This window comes from Eretmochelys imbricata, chromosome 3 (genome assembly GCF_965152235.1).
Source record: "Eretmochelys imbricata isolate rEreImb1 chromosome 3, rEreImb1.hap1, whole genome shotgun sequence".
NCBI classification, from domain to species: domain Eukaryota; kingdom Metazoa; phylum Chordata; order Testudines; family Cheloniidae; genus Eretmochelys; species Eretmochelys imbricata.
Window position 1 is genome coordinate 56,791,790 of NC_135574.1, and position 24,237 is coordinate 56,816,026.

The following is a 24,237-nucleotide window of genomic DNA, read 5'->3' on the forward strand; positions in this document are numbered from 1 at the left end:
GCCCCATTGCATGGATCACTACCAGCACAACCCTCAGTCTCAACAGAAAAAAAGGTGCACAAAATAATTTAGTTAAGCAGATATAAATAAACTTTATTTAAAAAGAAACAAGACTTGTTTTCCATTTAAATCTACTGTACCTCATTTGACTTATCTTATTGGATCATCCATCAAAATTATACCACAGACGTAAACTTTCTATGTATGGTACAGGTATATGCAACTGTACATTATTAGAATTACCCTAGAATAATAATTCAAGCAGGATTATATCTCGGTAACATGAAATATAAATTAATATTATACAAACTCCTAGTACATAGGTTCCTTGGAATCTTAGAGTCTGATCCTGAGAGGAACTGAGCAAGCCTAACCCTCAGTGGCTTCAATGAGGAGTTGCAAGTACTCAGCAACCTTGAGGATAAGTTTGTTAATTACCAGAAATATCGACACTGTTTTGCTCCCAGACATGCACATTTATTGCTGCTTTTCTGTTTAATGGGCAGTAGTTTTTATAGGTTCTGTGTCAAAGAGTTTCCATGTATTGAGGCAGGATTTGGTTCAGTATGGTGGGGAGGTGAGCTATAACTCCAATTTCAGATACAAAGAGAAGCATATCTGCAGAACTTGTCAAATAAACTACTACACTTGCACATGCGTACCCAGTAGAAAGTTTGTCAAGTTACACACTGGTATGCCCCTTCATTTGATATTTGAATAAAATACTATGGTATAAATCAAATTCCCACCTGTCTATGTATGCATATAATTCCTAGTTACATTATTTGGAGTTATACATATCTATTTAATAGAAAATAGACCCCTAAATGGGAAAGACGCTTTAATCTATATATGAATTGATCAAACTCCCCTTAACTACTGGGCAGAAGCAAGTTACTGTACTAAGCACACACAAAAGTCCCAAGCATTTAAGACTAAAGTAAGTTAAAAATAACCTGTAAATATTATGGTTTGTTTTGTACATCCTTGGGTTTTGAAATAACTGGTGAATAACTAACTGCTTACATTTATGAATACACAATCATTTTCAATAATTTCAACATGAATTGCCCTTTAGTCCTGCAGGTGCTTTTACAGACTATGGGCTTATGCCCACAGAGACTTAATGCATGGCAAGCCAGGGTGTGAATGTAAAGCACATATTTGAAACAGATGAAGTCAAGCGCACTATGGAACTTCTAGAGAATGGCAGCAGGGTCCACATGGCAACTTAACACGCAGCAGATTTCACCCTGGTCTACACTACAGAATTAGATTGATGCAAGACAGCTCTACATTGACCTAACTGTAAGTGTCTACACTAAAATATTACTCCCATAGATGTAACTTGCACGCTATGCCGACTTAACAACTCCACCTCCGCAAGAGGTGTAGTGCTTAGGTTGATGTAGTTATGTCCACGCAGTTTCAGTGCAGACACTGTGTTGCTTACATCGACTGTTGCTGCCTTTCAGAAGCTGTCCCACAATACCCCACTCTGACAGTTAAATCAGTGCAAGTTCTCCAGGCAAGGATGTGCACCGCCAACACAAGGAGCATAGTGTGGATGTGCAAAAGCAATTTAATTACTGAGGTGGCTGTACAACTGATGTAACTTAGGTCAACATAATTCTGTAGTGTAGACATATCTTAACTCTCTGTATAGGCAAGCCCTAAGGCCCTGATCTTTCAATACGATGCAGATGCATGCAAGTGGACCCCTGCATCCACTTGAATCCCCACAGATTTTAAGGGGGCTCCACATTGCAGGATTGGGGCTTGAGCTCAATTATTCTTTAACTGCTTCCAAAATAGGGGAACGAATTTTGGTGTTCTTCCACAGCATATACATAGACTAAAGCTAGATATTAAAATACTTCTTTGAGACAAAAACATCCTTATAAATAGTGGTCTATTGTCACAGCATGAAACAATTGGAATTTTTACAAAAATTGAAAAAAGGAGTTTTCCTCTGCCTAAGATGTACTATGCACACCACCATTATAATATTTACTTTTACCACCTTCCTTCAGGAAAATTATGACATACCATAATATTTTACATATAATGGCATTTATTAGTTAAATGTTGAAGTGCCCATGTAGGAATTGTTCTATTGGTGAAGTTACAAAACAAAAATTATGGAACCCAGGAGTGCTATTAGGCACAAAGATATTAGTTTTTCTGTAGCATGACGCTTTGTGGGAAATTAATACCTCATTGCATTTCATCTTTATGAGACCTGACTAAAATGCTCAATCTTAGGTGCTTATAATTAGGCAGTTAAATCTGTATTTAACCACGTAAACTTTTACTGTCTTTTCAGAGATAATTCTCAGGTTCTCAGCACTTTCTGTAAAAATCAGGCCATTTTTATTTTAGGTGCCTACATATGGATGGATAGCCATTATTGCATGTGCAAGTAGTGTCACAATGACAGAATATATTTCTGCAACTATAAACTTTTTGGATTTACATCCCAAGAATCCTGAGCCCAACAACTGAAAATTCAGAACCAGATTTATTTTCTTTTTTATACAGTAGATGGGAGAAGCAAAACCTGTCACCAGAGGGACACACTGGAAAGACATTTAAAGAGATCTAAAGCACAGCTCACCCTGCAACTGTGACAAGGACTGTACATATAAAGCTTTTGTACAGTTTAATCATGAGTTACACTTCCACTTAATTTAGAATGATGCTTCACAAAATGGAACATTTTGATATCCAGTTCAGAAAGTCTCAGCCAAAAATGCTCATTTAAGATTAAAGCCTTTGTACCTAATTCTGCCCTTGGATATCATGCAGGACTTCCACTGACTTCAAAACAAAGTGAAAGGCCTGGGCCCTTAAAAGTAATTTGCAGAATCATCTTGAAAAAGGCAATCAATATTGCAGTCTTTTCCTGCAAATCTTAACACACCAAAATTCTAACATTCTAATTTTTAAAAAAATAGATGAACAAAGTGAGATCAGAAATGAATGGCATTCCTTTCTATGTGGACTGAAACCTAGCTGAGAAGGGGAATGTATGGAATTTAATCCTATATAGTTGTTTCAAATTAGCATATACATATTTTAAATAGCATATACACATTTTGGATTGTGCCCTATAAACTGAGTTAAAAAAAAAATCAACCCCTAAGAAGCTTAATCTGATGCTCTCATATCCAGCCTGGTCCCATGATCTTCCTTATATTACACTAGATGTGAATATCATCCAAAATGAAAGAACAATGAATAATTTGTTTCATTCAGTTTGAAACATAACTAGTTTTAAATTTGGACTCATGATTTTATCTCATCTTTGTTCTTTATGGTGGATTCCACTGGAGGTTTATCCTTACCGAGGTTGTCTTGCACGTCTGCAGATACATTATTTGAACAGTTCTCACTGTCACATGGCTCTCTCTCTACAACTGTTGGATTTCCACAATCTTGGCTCAGATTTTCGCCATCTTTTCCCGTATCTTTTTTGGAATGAGGAATATTTTCCTTTTTGTCTGACAAATTGAGAACTTCCTCTGATTTGGAATTTTGACTTTCAGTATCACTGTTCTTTTCACTGTTGCTCTGCCTAGCAGCTTCACAGTTAGTTTCTGTTCCAAACTGTTCATTTTCTTCTCCATGTCTTGAGAGTTCTACCTTTTTTTCTTCAGCTGTTTTGCTACTTGAGCTACCAGTTATGGATGTATTCTTGGAATCTCTCCACTTCTTATGTTTAGAAATGTAACTGTTGTGAGAAGAAACTGGGGATGTTGGCTTTTTACCTGTTTTGTTTCCCTCCAACTTCTGTTTTCTTGGTGGTCCCCAGATGAAATGCTCTGAAGGTGTGTAATGTTGCTGGGCAAATCGCAGGAGCTTTCTCCTTTCTCTTCTGTCTCTAATGGTGTATACAAAATATTCCAAAGCACTTTGCTTAATGTTGGGAATTGTGTCTTCCACAAGAGCTTCATGGAGAATAAATTTTACAAGAGGAGATTTGAAACTCTCATATCCAAGCTCACCAAGACTTTTCAGAATGCGAGTGATTCTTAAGTAGTTGTGTTGGGACCTGCAAGAAAAGATTCACTGAAATTAGATAAAAATAATAGGGACAAGAAATGCTTAAAAATAAATTCTGCTGACGTGAGAGATTGAGTATAGGCTAGTGGTTATAGGACTAGAGCCAGAAGTCTTGGATTCCATTATCTCGTTTGCCATTGTGTACATGTCATGGACATGTCATTTAATCTTTCTGTGCTTTATTTTCTCCATCTGTAACATGCAGATACTACTACTTAATAGTACCTTCCTCACAGGACAGTTGGGAGTGAAAACTAATGTTTGTAAAATGCTGGGAGACTCTTGGACGAAGAGCTGCAAGTACGGAATCTGATCACTACTATTTGTTTATTTTAGCAATACATTGACTTAAAACTGTTTGGCTAGCTAGCACTGGAACACCTGAATTGATCTTGTAAAATACGCAGTGATTGAGACCTTCGCTCTTGTGCAGCCCTGACTTATTTAGGGCCTGATTCAAAGTCTACTAAGGTCAATGAGATGACTCAGATAAGCTACTGGATAAATAAAAGTACTTGATTTTTTTCAGAAAAGGCAATTATTTGACCAGATTTATTCATAAGCAACTCTAACCTAAGAAAGCAGTGTGCATCCATAATGTCAGGAGAAAATGTTGCAAGAAAACAAACTTCAATTTCAAGCTCAGTGGTATTAGAAAAGTCCTATCAAACTTAAAAAAAACCCTGAGAGATAAATGTTGGCCAAATTCAACTTCGACTTATCTCCCAGATAATCCCTGTGAAGGAAATGGGATTACACAGGGTGAGAGTCAGGTCAAAATTTGGCCTAGTGTACGTTAAAACTATTCAGGTAGTGTTACAGTTGAGATAAAGCATTTAATTTTTAGGCGAGGAGGGAAGCCTTCTCTTTTTCAAGCCTATTAAAAGTGTGGAGAATTTGCTCCTCCTTTTAAAAGTAAAGAAAAGTGAATACTTAGATAATCCAATATTTGTTAATAGGCTAGAAGCATCATTTTGGGAATAATTGAGAAATTTGTACAGCCGCGTGTTAGACAAACTAATATGGAGTTGTGTTCTTATTCAATAGTACTTGAAAGTATTACGTTCAGTGAATTCATGGCTGTTGGTTAGATTGACAGTAGGTAAGGAGCACAGTCACAAGAATGTGTGGAAGAGATACACACATCCAGACACAAAACAATTGTTGATTCTTGCTTTTTGTCTTTCCCACTTCCTTGGCATTCTTTTGAAAATATGTCCTGCTTTTCTCTAGAAAACAAAGGATAAAAATTCTAAGGCAATTTACATGGCATCTAATGCATGCCATTACTTACTCATTCAAATGTTGAAATCTTTCTTGACAATTAGCAGCTCGAGCTACATTTCCTGTTTTATCAATTAGTTTTATTCCAAAAAACTCCAACATCATTTTATAAGCCAACAGGAATCTTCTAATTGCTTCTTTTGTTTTCTTGAATTCCTAATAAAACAAGAAGTTAATCTAAAAACCTAAATGGCTCTAAACCAAATTCTTTTGCATTGTACACAACAACCTGATACAATAACAAACAGTCCTACTTCAATATTAATCTGAGAGTTGACAGTAAACTCAATGTATATTACCTCTATTTCATATGTAGTTAATTCTTTAGCATAGAAATTCAAACCTTGTTCTCGAAGTGGAAAAAGCCTGTTTAAAAAAAAAATGGTTTTAGTTTATGGTGGACAAAATAACACTTTTAATCAAATCAATGCTTTAAAATAAAAATAGCTAATAAGTAACCAACCACTGTATATAAGTATGATTATGTTCCAATTTTTCATAGTCTCCCTTCCATTTATTCAGGACTTCTTCAATGTAAACTCCTGTATAAACAAATTCAGGAAATTATTAGGTAGTGATAAAATATATCTTTCAAATGTATCACAAATGTTTTAGCCCTATATTGTGCTTTGTGCTAAAGACATGCCATTACATTAAAGAAAAGGATAATTAGCATTGTCCATACACAGATGCTAATTAATACAGACCAGCTATTCAGCTGGCGTAAATTGGCATAGCTCCATTGATTTCAATAGATGCGGATTTATACCAGCTGAGGATATGGCACTATAACCTGTGTAAAGTATGTTGATCATTGTTTACTCAATGGAGTAGATTTTTTATCACATTTAAAACAAGCTGTTTACTCTGATGATATTCAGAGTGAAATCTATAGTCACTACATTAACGCAACTCTGCATATATGAGATCCTAGTCTAGTAGCATATGTCCTGAATACTGCAAGGAAGTCATTGATTCAAGAATCTCTCCGGTTGCCAGGTGCATTAGGATCTGGGAATTTGTTTCAATTAATTGTGCCTGAAACTCCTGAGGCCACTAGCACTGCCAAGAATTTAAATGGAGTTTCTCAAGTCACGCTGGAAAAATCTACAACACTCCAGGATAATTTCCACTTGTATTAGTCTCAACACATGAATGCATTTGGGTCCAACTGGCAAACACAAACAGAAACCAACAGTAGGGGACCAAACAAAAATGGAATTTATGAATTATTATTAATCATTCATACCATGCAGCACCTCAGAGCTCCAGTCACACATTAGCACCTCTTTGTGCTAGTTGCTGGACAAAGCACAGGACACACTGATGACACCCCCCGCGCCCAAAGCCTTACATTCTAATTATATAGTGGGATTTTCAAAAGCGCTCTGTGCTAACTCTTCTCTGGTTGAACTTAATAGCAGTTTTATCACTGAAATATTGCCAACCCCCAAAGTTCAAAAACCATGAGAAAAACTAAAAAACAAACATGAGATTTAAGAAAAAATATCCTCTTGTGTCACAGTGTTGCCCACTCTCCCAAATTTATATGGCACGCTGATTTTGGCCCCCACTGCAGGGTCTCTACATGGCTACCTGATGGTGCGGAACTTCCTTCCAGCTTCTCCCCAAGCCAAAGTTCTAATTAATTATTTGTGTGTCTGCCTGCCCCAGCCCACATCTGCCTGTCTCCGAGCCCAGCAACAAATTAAATACGAACACATCTGTTCCCACATCAATTTCCCATATCTGTGCCCCTGTGCCCACATCAACTTTGCTCCTCCAGCCTCCCTTATCTGCTCTTACAGCTCCAAGGGTTCTTTACCCATCTGCTAAGTGCCCGTCTCCTCCTTCCCAGGATCAGAGAAAAAGGGAGAAAGCTCCAGAGGCTCTTCACCCCCACTGTCCCTGCCCAGGCCTGGCATGGAGGGGATGCAGAGAGCAGATTGACCCATTTTTCACAAAAGGGCATCAGGAAGGAGGGAGCAGAGCCGCCTTGAGCTGCTAGGATCTTTCTGCTCATTACCTTCTCCCTGTAATGGGATGCACCCCTATATTCACACCCTACACATTATTGTAATAATCTTTGTACAAAGTATGACTTGTGAGATACCATCTGAAAACTCAACTTGCTGATCAGTAATATGGTAAAATGTGTATAGCAGCATTGTGTGTGAAACTGTAAACTTCTTTCTATATGATGTTAAAAGTGCATGTTCAAAACTCATGAAGCATCAAACTGGCCAAACAAGCCTGTCTTGAACAAAGAGTGTGTGTTTGCCTTAATTTGCATTTAAGTAATAAACAGAGTCATCAAGTAGAAAGGGAGGAAACAAAAGCAAACCTGCACCTGAGCATACACAGGTGAAAAACACCTTAAGAGTCTCCTCTCGTTTCTCCCCCTGTCCATCTCACTCTTTGCATTTGAGAAGACAAAAGAAGCAGCTGTTGGATTCTGGGGGAGAGGTCCTGGAAGCATGTGGTGAGAAATTTTGCTTAAATCTAATATAGTTTGTTAAGTTTAGCATTAGAAAGTATTTTATCTTTATTTTTGTAACTATTTCTGACTGTATTTCCTATGCTTATTCTCAATTAAAACCTCTCTCTTTATCTTTAATAAACTTGTTTTATTGTTTTATCTAATTGTGTTTAAGAAGTGTCTGCGTAACTCCATTTAAAGTGGCAAGTTGTATATTATTTCCTTAAAGGAATAACATATATTTGGACTGTCCAGAAGAGGGCTGAGCAGTAGAAAACATACATTTCTAGAGAGAAATCTGGAACTGGGAATGTGTTGGTGTCACCTTGCGGAATAACAAAGGCTGGTGAGAGCCAGGATGTGACTGACAGGCTGCAGTTACAGAAACACATCTGCGAGTGACCTGCATGCTGGCAATAAAACAGCTGCATGCTGTTTGTAAGAGGTCCAAGCTGGGAGCTACAACAGTAAGGCATTGCAAGGCCCCACATGTTGCAGGGCAAGGGTGACACAGCCCTCCCCCCACTGATCTGGATTTCCAGGGTGTGACTGATATGTCACACTCCCCTCCTGTGAGAATGGCATCACTCCCCTACCCAGAACCACCACTGACTCCTGAGGGGAGAGCTAGACCTGCCTTCTGAAGCAGCCCTGGTTGGATGCTCTTCTGCAGGACATGGGGCAGTGGAGAAGGTAGCCAGTAAAAGGGTTTTTTTTCCCCTTGGGCAGGGCTAGAATTCACCAGGAGCGCCTCACATCATTACCATGCTGGCTCCAGTACCAGTCAAAATGATGTTATTCACAATGATTCAAGAGATTGGCAGCACTGCCACCAAATTCCAGGGGGCACAGGAAGGCCTATTCTGAGTGACTCAGAAAAAAAAAAATCACACCCTAAATCTATAGCTTTTAGCACCAAACTATGGCTACCTCAGAGCCAGTGTTGTGGTAAGCAGGTGGAGGCAGGGAGCTCCTTTCCCACTATGCTCTAGAGCAGTTGGCCCCATAGAGCGGCTGCTCGCACTCCCTATGAACACCACCCAAAATTATATGGAGTCACACTTGAGTGGGAGATCCTTCTTAAGAACCTAGCACAATAGGATAATGGTCCATGACTAGGGTTCCAGATGCTACAGTAATACAGATATTAATAATTCCCATGCATAAGCAAGTGTCCAGAGGGCTGTGCTGGAAAAAGCACCTTCCTAACCATTTCTAAAGGTGTAACAAGTGCTGCTGGTGACTCTTCTTACCCCCGGACCACTGGAGGCATTGAGCCTGCACCTGGCTTTCTCAGGTATAATGTCTCCAGTGCTGATTTTTACAAGATGCACTTCCTCCAGCCCTACTGCATCATCACTGTAACAGTCATAATGCAGCCCTTAAACTATTCTTAATGGAATATCTTATTTCTATGTTAAGGATATCACTGCAGCTTGATGTGCAGTTCGTAACATAAGCAACAGCCATTGGTATTCATGAAAGGTGCGGTTAGAGTCCCATGACTGCATTGGGAATGCATTGCTTAGAATTTCCAGCCATGACTGAAATGTTCCCCTGTAGAACGGGGACTAATGTAATAAATAATTTCTGTGTTATACAGCCACCTTTAAGGAATGGTGTATACTGCAGTGTTCTCAGTATATTAACATTACACTACAGGAAAAGTCAATTAAAAAAGGCACTGTGTGGACATTTTTGTGACATAAGTATTACACAAACCTAGTCCTTAGTACTGTAATTATCAGTTCAGTTTTATGTTATTGCACATTGTTTTTGTTACTACTACTGTCAGATTACTCACCATCAGGTTTAAAGGGAATTTTATTCTTATAAAATCGGAGATTGCACAAGTCATTTTGATACCGGAGATCTTTAAAGTTCTGCTGAAAAGAAAGAAACAAAGCATTATTAGTCTGCAATAAAACTATCAACAGTGGAAGTATGCTAGCATTCAGCTCTTTTAAAAGATTTTAGAACCAAGAAGGTAGGCCTCTAAAAATAGTAAGTCACTGGGACTACTCACTTGCTTAAAATTAAGCATGTGCATAAAAGTTTGCATGATCAGGACCTTAGACGGTAAGCTCCTCAGGCATGAAGGAGTTTTATAGGTTTGGGAGGGAACAATGGTACATCAGGTCCAGTCTCCCCCCTCTGGCATTTACTTTTGGCTATTCCATCAGAAATCCTACTCTTTTCATTGTCTCATACTTAATAGGGAAAGATAAGGCCTGTTTTAATGAGTTTTGTTGGTTATTGTTCTTTATTTAAAGAGTTTTTAAACCACATAATGCCCTTACTGGATACTGGTGTCGATACTTGTACAAGTCTCTTGCTGCATAAAAGCTCCTCTTTGGTTTTGTTGTCAGTTCAGTTGTATCATCATTCTGAAACATTTAAAGAGTAGTTAATATCCACCTACAGCCAAGCTGAACACTGATTTGTATTATTATGGTTTGACACATTTTAAAATAATTATTTTTCAGAATGGGCTTCAAGAATTCTGAATACATAGATGTACAGTTGCATAAATTTACTTAAGCTTTTATCAAACAATATGTGTGTGACAGGAAGGATATTTTTAACATATGAACAAAAGCAGGCCTAGCACACATGGTAGATCCATTTATAAATTCTGTAATTTCTTGAATTTGGACCGATAGGTTGGTCAGTGATTTATTTACTGAATGTAAAACTTATCTAGAAATTATTTAAAAAGCGCAAACGCTTATCAAGACAAAATAAGAAGTGGCTGAACATGAAAGTGAAGCATAACTATACCTTTATGTTAGTGAAATCAGACTATTCATAAGTCTGGGTCATATCTTACCATGAAAGCATACCTAAAGCTACCACTGCATCCTGTGGAAGAAAACTATTGAATGGCAAACAAGAATATTTGTAGCACTGTCAAACTATTTTATATGATTCAGGAAACTAGTGTTTAGATCTGTCAAGGCTGAGTCCACACTCTGGCACTTTGAGTGCAGAAGGCGGCAGCCTGCAAGGATTAAAAAAATTAATACTTGCCACTCCAGGTTACAGCTTCTCTCTAACCTTGGCTTGGTAAACGCTGCCCCACCCAAATGCAAACCCCTTTTGGATCCAGGAAGGAGCACTTGGGAATTCCTCCCTGTGGGGTACCCTCAAGCCCTTTCACCTCCGCCCCGCAGAGCTAAGGAAGAAACCAAAGGAAATCAGCTGTTGCCACCAGGTAATTAAACAACATATGCACAAACCTCTTAGGGTACCAAAAATCCAATCCTGTTCTTAAAAAGGTAAATTTTATTAAAAACAAAAAGAAAGAAAATACATCTGAAACTTAGGCTTTTGCTAGATTTTAAAAGAGCACTTCCAAAAATTAAGCACCCAAAATAGCTTTCTTGGGGGTTCAGCTTAAAGGTTACAAGCAAACAAAAGCATCTGGGGTTAGCACAGAGGAGTTCACAAGCCTTACAGAAAATAAAAGAAATAACCCTAATCACGTCTTTCTAGACATTCCTAATCTACTTACATATTTGGGTAGTTCTAGCTATAATCTGATTATTTCCATACCTGGCAAAAGGTTTTTTACAGCATAGTCATAGCCCTGCCTTTCTCTGTTCCCCTCTCTCCAGAGAACCACCACAGAACACAAAGGCAAAGCTTTTTTCCCAATTTTAAAAAGTTCTAGCCTTCCCATTGGCTCTTTTGGTCAGGTGCCCACTCACTTTTCTTTACTTGGGGGACTTTTTAACCATTTACAGGTATAGCAAGCAGCCACCAAGAGGGATTTTATAGCTACCTGGCTGGCTGTGTGTCCATAAAAGGGAGCTACTCCCCCACTTCATTTATCATAAGAACATAAGTTTACGTTCCAGTGAAAAGCATCATTAAAACCCTAAAGCAAAATTGTTCTTGAAAAAAAAAAAAAGCATTTATGAAAGCTTGTAGTAGATCCCAACCATTTTGGAATCTATGGGCCTGATTCAGAGCCCGCTGAAGTCAGTGGAAAGACTCCCATTGGCTTCAGCAGGTGCTGGATCAAGCTGTATACATTTTCCAAAAACCCAGCTAAAAGCACCCATATACAGAGACTTACTAATTCTGTTATGCACTTTATTTTTCACATCATTTTGTTTTCTACAATATTGTAATCAGAGATACTTCTATTTGTTTTAAGATGCAAAAATAAAACTCCCCTACAGAAATCAATACACAAACTTGCAGGGGCTGGGGGGTGGGGGGGGAAATTAAACACTCCTTTACACCTTATTTGTGGTAGTATGGACACAGCCAGGCTTACTCCTGTGTTATTACACAGGATATCCTCCATCCACTGTACCCCAAACTCCTTGCCATTAATACATTGCTTTGATGACAAACAGTCTTTGATGATAGACTGGCTGTGACTCCAACTAAAGATAAAACATGCTTACTTGAACAGGAAATACCCTTTGATAATTAAATACCAGGCATTAGCTGCTCCACCATGATACATGAAGCAGAATGACAGTAAATTTTAAAATTCTAGTTCTTATTTCATTTACATATACCTCAAAAAGTAAACACTTCTATAAAGCTAAGAAAAAGCTTGACTCCATTGATGAAGTTCTGATACCACTGAAGTCAATGGCTGTTTTGCCATTGACTTAACTGGGTCAAGATTTCATCCTATGTTCCTAAAATGCAGGACTCAGTACCAAAACTCTTGATATCTGGTCCAGTGAGAAGTCACAAATCTACGTTGTGTACTACCCAATACTTATACATATCCCTCAACCCCTTCAACAAATTTAATGTTGGTGTTTCAAAGTTTAAAAAATAATCTTCACATAATCAGCAAAGAAAGACTTAGCGCAGGCTTTCTGATTGGAATTGTAAGCGCATTCCAAGGGTTAGTTATCTTACTTTATGGCTTACAAATATCTGCTACTACAGTAAATCTGAAAACAAATTGACTTGTTTTCGACATCCAAGTGTAAGAATGCTTACCATAAGACACTTGCAACTTGTTGTGCAATATATTTGCGTTTGGACTGATCTTATGTTGTTAGTTTTCCTTGTACCATCTTTAATTGTAATTATTCATCTCAGTCCCTCAAACATAAGACAATTTTCAGTTTAGATGCCTAGGCACTGCTTCTACCCTCAGTTACAGGGAGTGCAAGTACATCTCCTATTAATGTCCATTGGAGTTGCACATGAGTAATTAAGGGTCAAACTGGGCCTTTAGGCTTTATTTACATTAGCCTTTTTTTTCCCCCCTCTAAAATTTCCCACTGTTGCTGCCACCGGTTCTGCTACTCTTGGGGGGTAACAGTGGTAGGAATGATGCTATACATAGCATCTAGCAGCTAGCCCTGCTCAGAATCGGTATACATGTTTTGGCAACTAAAATATTGGCAGCTGCTGATACACTGGCACCCAGGCGTAGTCAATTAATTTTTGGCAAGGTCCAAATTTCTTGGGCAAGATCTAGTCAAGGTCCAGATTCTGGAGAAAATAATAATAATAAAATAACAATGATAATAATAAGTAAATAAATAGATGTTGGGGTCCATTCAAAAACATCTGGCGGTCCGGATCTGGCCCCTGGTCCGCCTATTGGCTACCCCTGCTGGAACCCAATGTACACAAGGGCTCCCACTGTCGCTACTCTGTAGAACACTACAGATGCTAGCAACGGTGGTAATTTTAAGGAAAAGTTTCCTACTATAGATAAAATCTTAGTATAGAAAAAAAATATGGAAGCCTCAGAGATATCAAGACGACATCAGTATACTAGTCTTGTATCTCTTAATAAGCCACTGCTGCTGAGCCTGAAAGCTGCTCTACTACACTAACAATTTTCAACCTTTTCAGCAACTGGGTACTAGTTTAGCAGATACTGAGCCCAGTCTCTGGTAACGTGCTGAGCACTTTCAAATCCCATTAAAGTCACTCAGCCTGTCATAGGTTCAGGAGCATAATACCTTGGTTATACCAACAGTGCACATCACTTTCTATCCTTTTGTGCACAATTTGTGGACCCTGAGCTGTTCCAAACCTCAGACAGGTTTCAGAGTAACAGCCGTGTTAGTCTGTATTCGCAAAAAGAAAAGGAGTACTTGTGGCACCTTAGAGACTAACCAAGACAGGTGCAATCATGAGAGAGCAGCAAAGCTGCCACTGCAGGTCACTTACAGATGAATGGGAAATAGGTAGCAGAGCAATGTGACCTTGCACTGAGGATCATCATTGAAAGGGGAGCATAAAATTCCAGTCATAGGTGCCAGAAAGTACCAAAAGTAATACTATAATTATTATACTTAGCATGTTTCATCTCAAAGGACTTTACAAATATTAACTAACTTTCCCTCTCAAGAGAGATTAAGTCTTCACAGAGAGGTGAAATCAAGAGACTTGCCCTAGGCCACACAAAGGTGTCAATATCAGAGCCAAGATTAGATCTCCTGAGTTCCTGGCTTCCAGTCCTTTGCTCTGTCCACACACACATTCCCCATGGTTGGTAACCATAGCATTAGATTACTAAGAGGATATCAAAACAATCTTGGTCTCAAACAGCCTTGAAGGCCAGTAGAAATGAGCTGTGAAACAAACTGCGGTAGGGGAAATAAAAAAAAAAATTTTTAAAAAATCCCCACAGCCCAACACACTTCCTTCTTTTTCAGCCTGATACAGAGCACACGTCACCAGGAGGAAAACAAGCACCCAGGCGGCAGCAGGCGGCACACTCAGAAAGCAGCAAAGTACCCAAGCGGGGTCTGCCTCCCCCAGCCCGGGGGTGCCACGCAGCCCCCCACCCCCATTTGTGCTGCTTCATTCCAAAGCAAAGATCCAGCCCCAATTTACGCCGACAACACGACGTGCGGAAGGGTACCGAGAAAGCAGAGCAAATCCCCAGCGCCCCAAGCCTGCTGCATTCATGGGACACCCATGACCGTGGAGACCTCCCACAGCCCTGGCTGGGGGCGGTAAGAAAACACCCGCCGGGCTGCCGGGGGGCTCTGTCTGGCTCCTAGCCAGCCTGCAGAAGTTGACGGTGCCAGGGGTACCTGCTCAGGGCCGGGGGCTGCTGCTGCTTCTTCTCGGCCCCCCTCCACCTCTTCCCCTTCCTGCTGGATCTCCTCGGGCCGGCCGCTTGCGGCAGGGAGAGGGGCCGGCGGCTCCGGGGCCGGCTCTTCCCCGCCGACCGCCTCCTGCTGCTGGTCCCCGCCTGGGTCCTGCGGCTCGGGCTCGGAGTCCGTCTCCCAGGTGGAGTCGCAGTCCTCCACCGTGGCGGGCTCCTTGACGCTGACCCCGCTCAGCAGGCTGCCCATCGGGGAGGCGCGATGACAGCCCCCGAGCCGAGCGCCTTCGCCTCCTCCGGGAGGACGCGGAGAGCCGGCGGAAGGGGCCGCAGGCGGGGCTAGGGCTGCAGCTGCTGCTGCTGGGGCATGTCAGTGTGGGGAGGCCGCAGGCGGGGAGCCCAGGGAGGAGGAGAGCGGGAGCAAGGCAAAGGCGGCAGCCCGGGCTGCCTGCGCCTCAGCCGGTCCCCAGCCTAGAGACACACACAGGGAGGAGCTGGAGGCTTCGGGATTTCCACAGCAAGCGCTCGCGCACGCCCCTTCCCTCCCCCTGCTCCTGCATGAATGAGACACGGGGGGCAGGGTCTCGCTCAGGGTCCCTCATGGGCTCGCCGGCACTAGCCCGTTAGCACGAGGTAGAGCTCTAGTCTCCTTCCACACTGCAGCTACAGCTGTAATTTCCAGCTGTGCTACTGGCAAGGCGGTGGCTCCGTCCAGGATCCTAGGTACTACTGGGGCAGCTAGGTCATACCCCCACCATCACAGCTACACTTCCGTTTTTAGGGTGCTCAGTCAAAGCTAGGCCCTATACATCTACCTGAGTTGGGAACGACGGGTTCAGCATAGACATACCCCAGGTGCGGTAGCCGCACAGAAGGGGTTGGGGTGGGTGTGGTGTAGAGCAGACCTCAGGTGAGTTTCTCTCAAAAGCTACTAACTTGCCCTATATGTAGTGTGGATGCAGGCTCCTACCTCAGCATAAAAATTGAAGGCTGCTGGCTGGATCTCCAATCCCTTAGGACTCCCAGCTAGGGTGACCAGATAGCAAGTGTGAAAAATCAGGACACTTTTTTTTGCTGGGGAGGAGAGAAGGTGTAGTTGTATATATAAGACAAAGCCCCCAATATCAGGCCAGTCCTGATAATATCAGGGTATCTGGTTACTCTACTCCCATCCCCATGTCCTTTTCTTGCAATCTACCTATTCCCTGCTTCTTAACCGGAAGTCCGCTATCACTGCCTGTAGGCCTGCTCAGCAGTCCTCCCCCACTTCCTCTCATTTCCATGTGACTTCCAGTACCAGCAGTTGCGCTCATCCATACCAGTAGAGAAGTCCATTTTTTGAAGATGGCCCCAACGAAGGCATCACCTCTGCATGCTGCCGGCCAGCTGGAGGATGACACCAGGGTACTGGTGGATCTCTAGTGTGATGCTAGCAGGGCCCATGATTTTGGGAACAAGAACCAAAGTTCCAGGCTGTACGATGAGATTTCACATACACCGTCTATGCAGGGAATCCAACAAATAGGAGTGCACTCTAAGAAGAAAATCAAAGGGATTAAAATGCTTTTCTGGAAGGCTAGGGACCATAAATTCCAGTCTGGTATTTACCAAAGACATGTCCACACTATGATGAGATGGATTTCTTCATTAGCAGTGCCACAAGCATGGGCCCTGATTTTACACTGGACAGTTTAAAGGCTCTGGGCAGGGTTGTGAGTCAGATAGACAGCAACGAGCACATAGAGCAAGAAGACAGAAAATTGGAGCTAGAGAGCCAGTGTTTGGTGCTTCTGCGCCCAGTCTGAGCTGGGTCTTGAATCCCAGGACATGTTTGGGAATGAGATAGAAGCAACAGGAACGGGCATCATAAATTCATAGTTTAAGGCCAGAAGGGACCATTTGATCATCTAGTCTGACCTCCTGTATAGCACATGCCATTAAATTTACTCCTGTATTGAGTCCAATAACTTATATTTGGCAAAAGTATATCTTCCAGAAAGGTATCCAGCACTTCTTATAGTATTTTGTTCCAATGGTTCGTCACCCTCACTATTACAAATTTGTGCCTTATTTTTTAATTGTCTGGCTTCAGCTTCTAGCCACTGGTTCTTGTCAGAGCTGTCCCTTGGGTGGGGCAAATCGGGGCAACCGCTCCGGGCCCCACGCTTTTGGGGGTCCCCGCAGGCCGGTGTGATTGGCCGGCGTAGTCAGTCCTGGAAGAGATGAATCCGTCCTTTCCGCCCCAGCCCTCCCATTCCAGGGCCCACGCTTTGGAGGGCCCTGCAGGCTGGTGCAATTGGCCAGCGCAGTCGGTCCCAGAAGAGTCAAATCCGTCGCTTCTACCCCAGGCCCCGCACCCCTCTATGGACGGCCCTGGTTCTTGTTATGCCTTTCTCTGCTGGATTAATGAGCCCTTTAGTACCCAATATTTTCTCTCCATGAAGACATTTATACACTATAATCAAGTAACCTTTCATTCTTCTTTTGGGTAAGCTACATTGATTGAGCTGTTTAAGTCTCTCACTGCAAAGCATTTTCTCCAGACTGCAAATCATTTTTGTGGTTCTTCTCTGCACCTCTTCAATTTTATTAACATCCACCAGAACTATATTCACTATTCCAGTATCCGTCTCACCAGTGCCGTATACACAGGTAAAATCACCTCCCTACTCCTACTCATTACTCTCCTCTTTATACCTCCAAGGATTACACTAGCTTGATCACTGGTGCTGCTGGGTTGAGCTGTAAGTGGTTAGGCCTTTCAATAAGCCAGCCCAGTCTTGTCCAGCAGCACCAGCTTCCCCAGCCCCTGTACCCACTTCTCTGCAAGATGGAGCATGCCCCCACCCCACTGCCTACACAATGCAGACCTCCTCTACTCTCTACAAAGACCAAAGTCTCCTCTTGCCTCTCCATCTACCCTTCCACACCATCATCCCAGCAACCTGCTGTCCTCAGAACCCAGCTCTTCCAACCCACCCCTAGATCAAACAATCTATTCCTCAAGATGGGGACCCAATAATCCAAGATCCCCTTCCTGCCCCAAACCCAACCTTTCCACAACTTTGGTCCCTGAAACCTGGCTTTCCAGTCTGCACTCCAGTTCCATCTGATGGCTGCCCCTAAGGCCCAGTCTACTGTCCAAAATTTCCCACATCCTAAATGCCTTATATCTTTTATATCACAGACAAGCTTCAGTTCCACCCTGTGCTCCTCAATGTCACATTTCCTCAACCTCCCTTGGCCCTATTATCCTAATGTTCTGGTATGCCGATCTGTGTCTATTTACTTATACAACCCCCCGATCACCATAATGTCTCTTTTCTCTCCAATCCTGCTAGGAAAGACTTTTGTTTCCCAATCCAGGAAAGTAGTTGAACAGTAATGGCTCAGCTCCATCCCTACCAACAAGTAGTATTTTAACAACAAGATTGAAGATTGAACAGCTCCTGCCAAATATGAACAAGGAAAAGGCACCTGAGCACAAGGAAACCTGCTAGTTCTGAGGGTGGAGCTTTCCTGGGCACTACAGCTGCTGCAAAAGAAATGCAGCCCTTTTGGAGAGGGACTTTGGGGGCCAGGCCCTTAACTTCAGGGCCTTCCAAGGAGTTCACTCTTCTTAACCCTAACTTGAGGGAGAGGTATTTTTTCCTGCTCCCACAGTATCTTCTCCCACAGCTCAGGGGTGGTGGTGGTGGTGGGTACAAACTGAGGGCACTGAGTCCTGGAACCCACCCACCATGGCTACCTGCCTCTCTCCTACCTACTGGTCTGGACTGACACCCACTCATTCCAAAGAAGACCAACCCATCCTGACATTCACTCACTTATTCTGCCTGATTCCCACCCACTGTAACTGACTTCTTGTCTGTCTCTCAGCCACCTTCCTCTCTTGTCTTTCTGCCAGCTGTTCACCTTAATGACTTCCCCGAAAAGCACCCTTCCTCCCAACCAGCCCGCCTGCTTCTCTACCTTTCACCAACTCATCTATACTGCCTTCCTGCCTATTCGACTGCTACCCCACTTGCTGTGCCATCCACTTATCTATCATGTCTTACCTGCCTCTCGGCCACTTACCCTTCCCTCTCACCATTCAAACACCCATTCTGCCTACAATCCTGGCAGGCATGAGAAATGTGTGAATGTAAGTGAGAAACAGATGCACAAATACATGTGAGAAAGAGGAATTGTGAGTAAGGATGGACAGAACAAAGTGAGAGGAAAGAGATAGAAACTTGTATATGTTATTATACCATAGTACCTGAGTACCTTCCAGTCATCCATTAAGTGATGTGACTAACATCTGTCACATATGGTTTATTCTCTTTCTCTCATTGTCTTCCCAAGGGGAGAACTGTGTGTTTTAGTTTGGTAGGGTTTTGGTTTGGGGGTTTTTGTACACACTGCTATGTGTTTATGTTAGAGAAGGCAAGGCCAAAAAAGTGTGCCTTGTACTTGGCGCAGAAGGGGGCAAAGTTGGTTATGGTCCTTAGTTCCTGTAGAAGAGTTAATTCCAGAGTCTCATGAGAAAGCTCTGTTCATTCCTGGCCCACGAGAAAGCCCTGTTTCCTGCACAGACAAGCTTTACACTTGTGATAGTGTTCCACTGTGCCTGAGCAGTGGACTTGTCAACCATGGTCTTCATTCCAGAGCTTTGGGTGGACGTTTAGATATCCTGGGCCTAGGCTATTGAGTTCTTTGAAGATAACGACCAAGACCTTGAACTTGACTTGATATTCTTTGGGAAACCGGGGAAAGAGCAGAAGTCAGGTTTGTTTTGCTTGCAGTAGCTCCTGTTGCTGATGAGATTTGCTGGAATGTTCTGTCCCAGGGCAGTGCGTGAACTTCTTCACACAACAGTCTACCTGTGAAACTTATTGCCAGTGTATGTTTTAAAGGCCAAAGCTGTAACAGAGTCCAAAAAAATAAAAGTTCATGGAGGAGAGGTCCATCAATGATTATTAGCCAAGATGGTCAGGGATCAACCCTATGCTCTGGCTCCCCCTGGCCTCTGACTGGTAGAAGCTGGGAGTCAGGAGTGGATGACAGGGTATGGATCAGTTGATGATTGCCTGTTCTGTTCATTCCCTCTGAAGCACCTGGCATTGGCTACTGTTGGAAGTCATGGTGCTGGGGTAGATGAACCATTGGTCTCACCCAATATGGTTGTTCTTATGAGTAGATCTCATCCAAGCACTGGGACATCTTGGTGGTAGTGGTGTGCACATATGTGGTAAAGAAAAGATAAAGCAATGTGCAATCTGCATAGGCCTGGCACTTAGTGCATGTTGTCTGACCAATTCATCTAGTGGCTGTGTGTAGATGTTGAATGGGACCCGAGAGAGAACTGATTCTTGGGAGACTCAACAAGTGAAAACTGTAGTGGCAGAGATGCAGATTCCCACTGCTACTCTTTGGGTGAGTCCTGTGAGTAAAGATTTAAACCATATTAATAATACCTAGCTTTTACATAGTACTTTTCATCTGTAGAACCCAAAACCCTTTACAAAGGAGGTCAGTATTATTATCCCATTTTACAGATGAGGAAACTGAGGCATCCAGAAGTGAAATGACTTGCCCAAGGTCACAAAGCAGGCCAGTGGCAGAGTTGGGACTAGAACCTAGATTTCTTGAGTCCCTGGCCAGTGCTTTATCAACCATACCACACTGCCTTTTCTAGACCACTGATATCTCTCTCAGGTGGGACAGATGTATCTCACGTTCACTAGTGCTGAATACTGTAGACAGGTCCAGAGGGATTAGAATGCATGTCTGCTTTCTACCCATCGACAGGAAGAGACTATCCAACAATGCTGTTAAAGATGTTTCTGTCCCATGTTATGGCCTGAATCCAGACTGAACACAGTCTGGATTCAGGCCAGGGTCTAGGATATTAGCTTAAATTAGACAAGACTGTAGTTGGATTTAGGCTAGTTTCTCTATCAGCTTGCTCAGGATTGAAAGATTTGATACTCTGTTGATCACACTATTGCATGTTTGAAGGAGGGAGAGAAGATTCCTTCCCAGAGTGATATATTGCATATTTTTGTCATAAGTATCACCTCGTTAGAGAGAGATTTAAAAGATTTTACCTCACCCACTTTATCTTGCGAATATCCTGGGACCTCCATGAGTACAACTACACCGCATACACCAGTTGCTCATGACTGTCTTTCACCAGCCAGGCAGGGCATTGATTGGGTACCCAGTTCTTGGATTGAGACTCTGTTAAGTGTTCAGTATTTCTTGAGCAGTGACTGTACTAAACTTCAAGAATTAAGGTGTGCTGTGGGGCATTTTTGTTTCTTGTTTTGTTTTGGGTATTTTTACTGGTATAAGGTAGGGCAGGTCCATGCTCTTGGAGAGCCTTCCCAAATATAGACGATCTTTTCGGTGAACATGTTAGTTCTTCACAGTGCTTGGTTCTGTTGTGGGCTGTAGGCACTCAGAAATGACAAAGTGGGTTACCACCCTGGATAGCTCCTTGATTGGCAATCATTTCCAAGGGCTTATGGAAGATTGTCGACATCCCAGTACACTGGAAAATTAATGGATTCTTAGATTTTAAGGCCAAAAGGTACCATTGTGCTCATCTAGTCTAATCTGCTGGATAACACCAGCCACAGAACCTCACCTCGGGTTTTAAGAATGGCATAAGACGTGGGAAATTATAGACCACTAACATTGACTACAGATATGTGGAATATTGCTAGAACAGATAACAAAACAATCAGTTAGTTATTATCTAGAAGAACATATGTGATAGGCAGCATGGATTTGTCCAAAAATAAATCATACCAAACTCAATTTTTTTTTAATATTAGCTTGTTGCATAAAGGGTATGCAATGGACTTAGTATTGGGCACAACATCCTCTTAGGGAAACTAATGAAAAGTGTATTCAATGGGACTACTATAAAATGGATACCAAATTGGATTAAAAATTAAATATGGGGTAATTATTAATAATTCAGTGTTTTGGTACCATAGCAGTACTGGTATAAAGGAGAGAAAATTTGTAAGCAAATTGATTTTAAACAATATGTGATGGATACCAAGAATTTCTTTCAAGTGTTAAGATTTGAGCACTGTGCCAAGTGCCTTAGTCTAAACAAATGATGTTATGCAGAATAATTAAATCCATAATTCTGGGTAAGAATTTTCAGTTTCAGGATTTTTTCCTATCCCCCATTTGCCGGGTACAGTATGGAACAAGCCCAACTAGCAACATCTTATTTTTATAATTTATTCTATTAGAAGTGTTCAGAGAAAAATATATAAACACTAAGGCAAAATTCACTCCGGTGTATGCAGCTGCCACTTCATTCTCGTCAAAAGAGTAGAAGCCATTTACACCAGGGATGAGTTTGGCACATAAGAGTGTGTCTACACTGGGGGGAAAAATAACCCACGGCAGTGAGTCTCAGAGCCTGGATCAATTGCCCTGGGCTTGCATTTGGTCTAGAGCCTGGGCTCTGAAAACTGGCCAGGGCGGTGTGGGCCTCAGAGCCCAGGCTCCAGGTGAACCGGGAATGTCTCCACTGCTATTTTTAGCCCCATAGCATGAGCCCTGCAAGCCTGAGTCAGTTGACCCAAGCTTTGGGACTTCCTGCTGCAGGGTTTTCTCTTTTCTTTTCTTTTTTTTTTTTTGGCAGTATAGACATACCCTGAGTCTACAATTAACTTTAAAGGCTTGGTAATTCTTTTATGTGCAGAAAAGCTTACAAAGAGAAAAGCTGTGGTAAAAATACATCGAAAATGTGCAGTGTAACCAAGATGCAACTGTCTCTGCAAAAATCATGGACACTGCCTGCTGTCATCCAGAAATGGCTGACGTTCCTTAGACTGAAACATGCCACTATAAGGACACAAGGTTGTTAACAGAGCGGCTGAAAATATGGCTCAGAGCAACAACTATCCTGAGAGTTAAGGGTATCCTTGGTGTGATGGGGCATCACCTCACACAGGCCAATAAGGGGTTAACAGAGCCCTAGGGAGGATGCACGAGAAGGGGAGGGGCTGTGAGAGGTGGCCAATCAGGGACCAGCAGGCCCATATAAAAAGGCCTCAGGGCAGAGCAGAGTCATTAGTTGCTTGGAGCTTGAGGAGGGAGGACTGTGTCTGGAGTGGGCTGGAACCCGGTAGCACCTTGGACAGAGCAGTATAGGCAGGAACCCAGGGAGCAAGAGAGGGTGCTCTGGACAGGCTGCTGAGACTGAGGAAGGTTCTGTGGCCACGGGGAAGTGGCCCAGGGAAATGCAACAATAGGAGAGGTGCAGCAGGATGCTGCAATCCACAGGGTCCCTGGGCTGGGACCTCGAGTAGTGGGTGGACCTAGGTCCCCCCACTCGCCATTGGGGAAGTAGGAGGACAATTTACTGTGGTCACCACTAGGGTGCAGGACTATTGAGAAGCTAAACTTCCCCTGGAGGGAGGGAACACAGACAGTGACACAGAGAAGACACTGTGGTTCCTGACACTGTGAGACGGGCTGCAGGATTATGGAGAAGGAGTGACAGTGTGCAGACTGTGGATGGGGGTTTCAGCCTCAAGCTAATCCTCAGAGTGACCTGGAGGAGGCGCCAGTCCGGTATGAGTGATGCGCTCTGTGGCATTTGGTTATACGGCCAAGTACTGATAGCAACAACAGGATTTTCCTAAAGTCCTATGCTGCAGCCATGATAAAGGTTAAATGACCCATCTCTTCTGCCATGAGAGAATCTAACTCTTACCCTGCACAACTTTTCCAGGTCGTAAATTGCTTTGTCAACCCAGATTGCCTCCATGCCATCCCACAAGCCAGCTCTGAATGATATGAGCAACTATCAAAATACCTGTCACAGAAGGTCACTAGCATCAGGACACATTGTCTGGACAGTAGCCTCTGTAGACTGAAATTAACACATATTACACATCTTCTCCCCAAGAATTCACAGATCAAGTCATCCTACAAGTGCTGAAAGAAAATATTTCCCTCTTCTGATTTGAACTTATGTCTACCGTGTCTGGTGTATGTGTTAAAATAAAAATGCCTGGGAGCACCAAGGGCCACTGCTGACAGAGTGTCAACATCATCTCTGAAGAAGACAGAGTACTATCCACACTAAAGCATACTTTAGCACAGCTCAGTCTCAGGAAACCAGCTCTGGGCTCAGCAGGGAAACAACAAAGTATTTTTTCATCTGGTTGTATTTGCCTTTGCTTGGGCCATACCCAGCTTTTTGCCATTCTTCACTTGTGAGTGATGCTGATGCAGTTTTCTACTCTCAGCTATGTACTCAAGGGCAGCTTAACAGCATTGTAATTTGCCAATCATCTTCTGCAGAACAGTGCAACCTACATCATTCCATTCATTGGGA

General features: G+C 42.5%; 1 protein-coding gene across 1 annotated transcript; it reads right to left on the reverse strand.

The window, feature by feature from the left end:
• Window positions 1-266: 266 nt before the first annotated feature.
• OGFRL1 (opioid growth factor receptor like 1) lies at window positions 267-15,129 on the reverse strand. The gene is made up of 7 exons (XM_077812127.1): window positions 14,914-15,129; window positions 10,129-10,215; window positions 9,633-9,711; window positions 5,813-5,891; window positions 5,649-5,715; window positions 5,360-5,505; window positions 267-4,054 (listed from the first exon to the last, which is right to left on the reverse strand). The coding sequence occupies exons 1-7, from the start codon at window positions 15,127-15,129 to the stop codon at window positions 3,289-3,291; spliced, it is 1,440 nt and encodes a 479-aa protein (XP_077668253.1). The 3' UTR covers window positions 267-3,288.
• Window positions 15,130-24,237: the final 9,108 nt, after the last annotated feature.

What these genes read in the sequence shown, in the direction of transcription:
- OGFRL1 (XM_077812127.1), bottom strand. Translation starts at nt 15,129, where the DNA reads ATGGGCAGCCTGCTGAGCGGGGTCAGCGTCAAGGAGCCCGCCACGGTG. An exon ending in AATTCCCTTTAAACCTGATG is followed by an intron (nt 5,892 to 9,632) that starts GTGAGTAATCTG and finishes TTGTTTATACAG; the next exon opens with GAGTTTACATTGAAGAAGTC. An exon ending in AATCATACTTATATACAGTG is followed by an intron (nt 5,716 to 5,812) that starts GTTGGTTACTTA and finishes TTTTTTAAACAG; the next exon opens with GCTTTTTCCACTTCGAGAAC.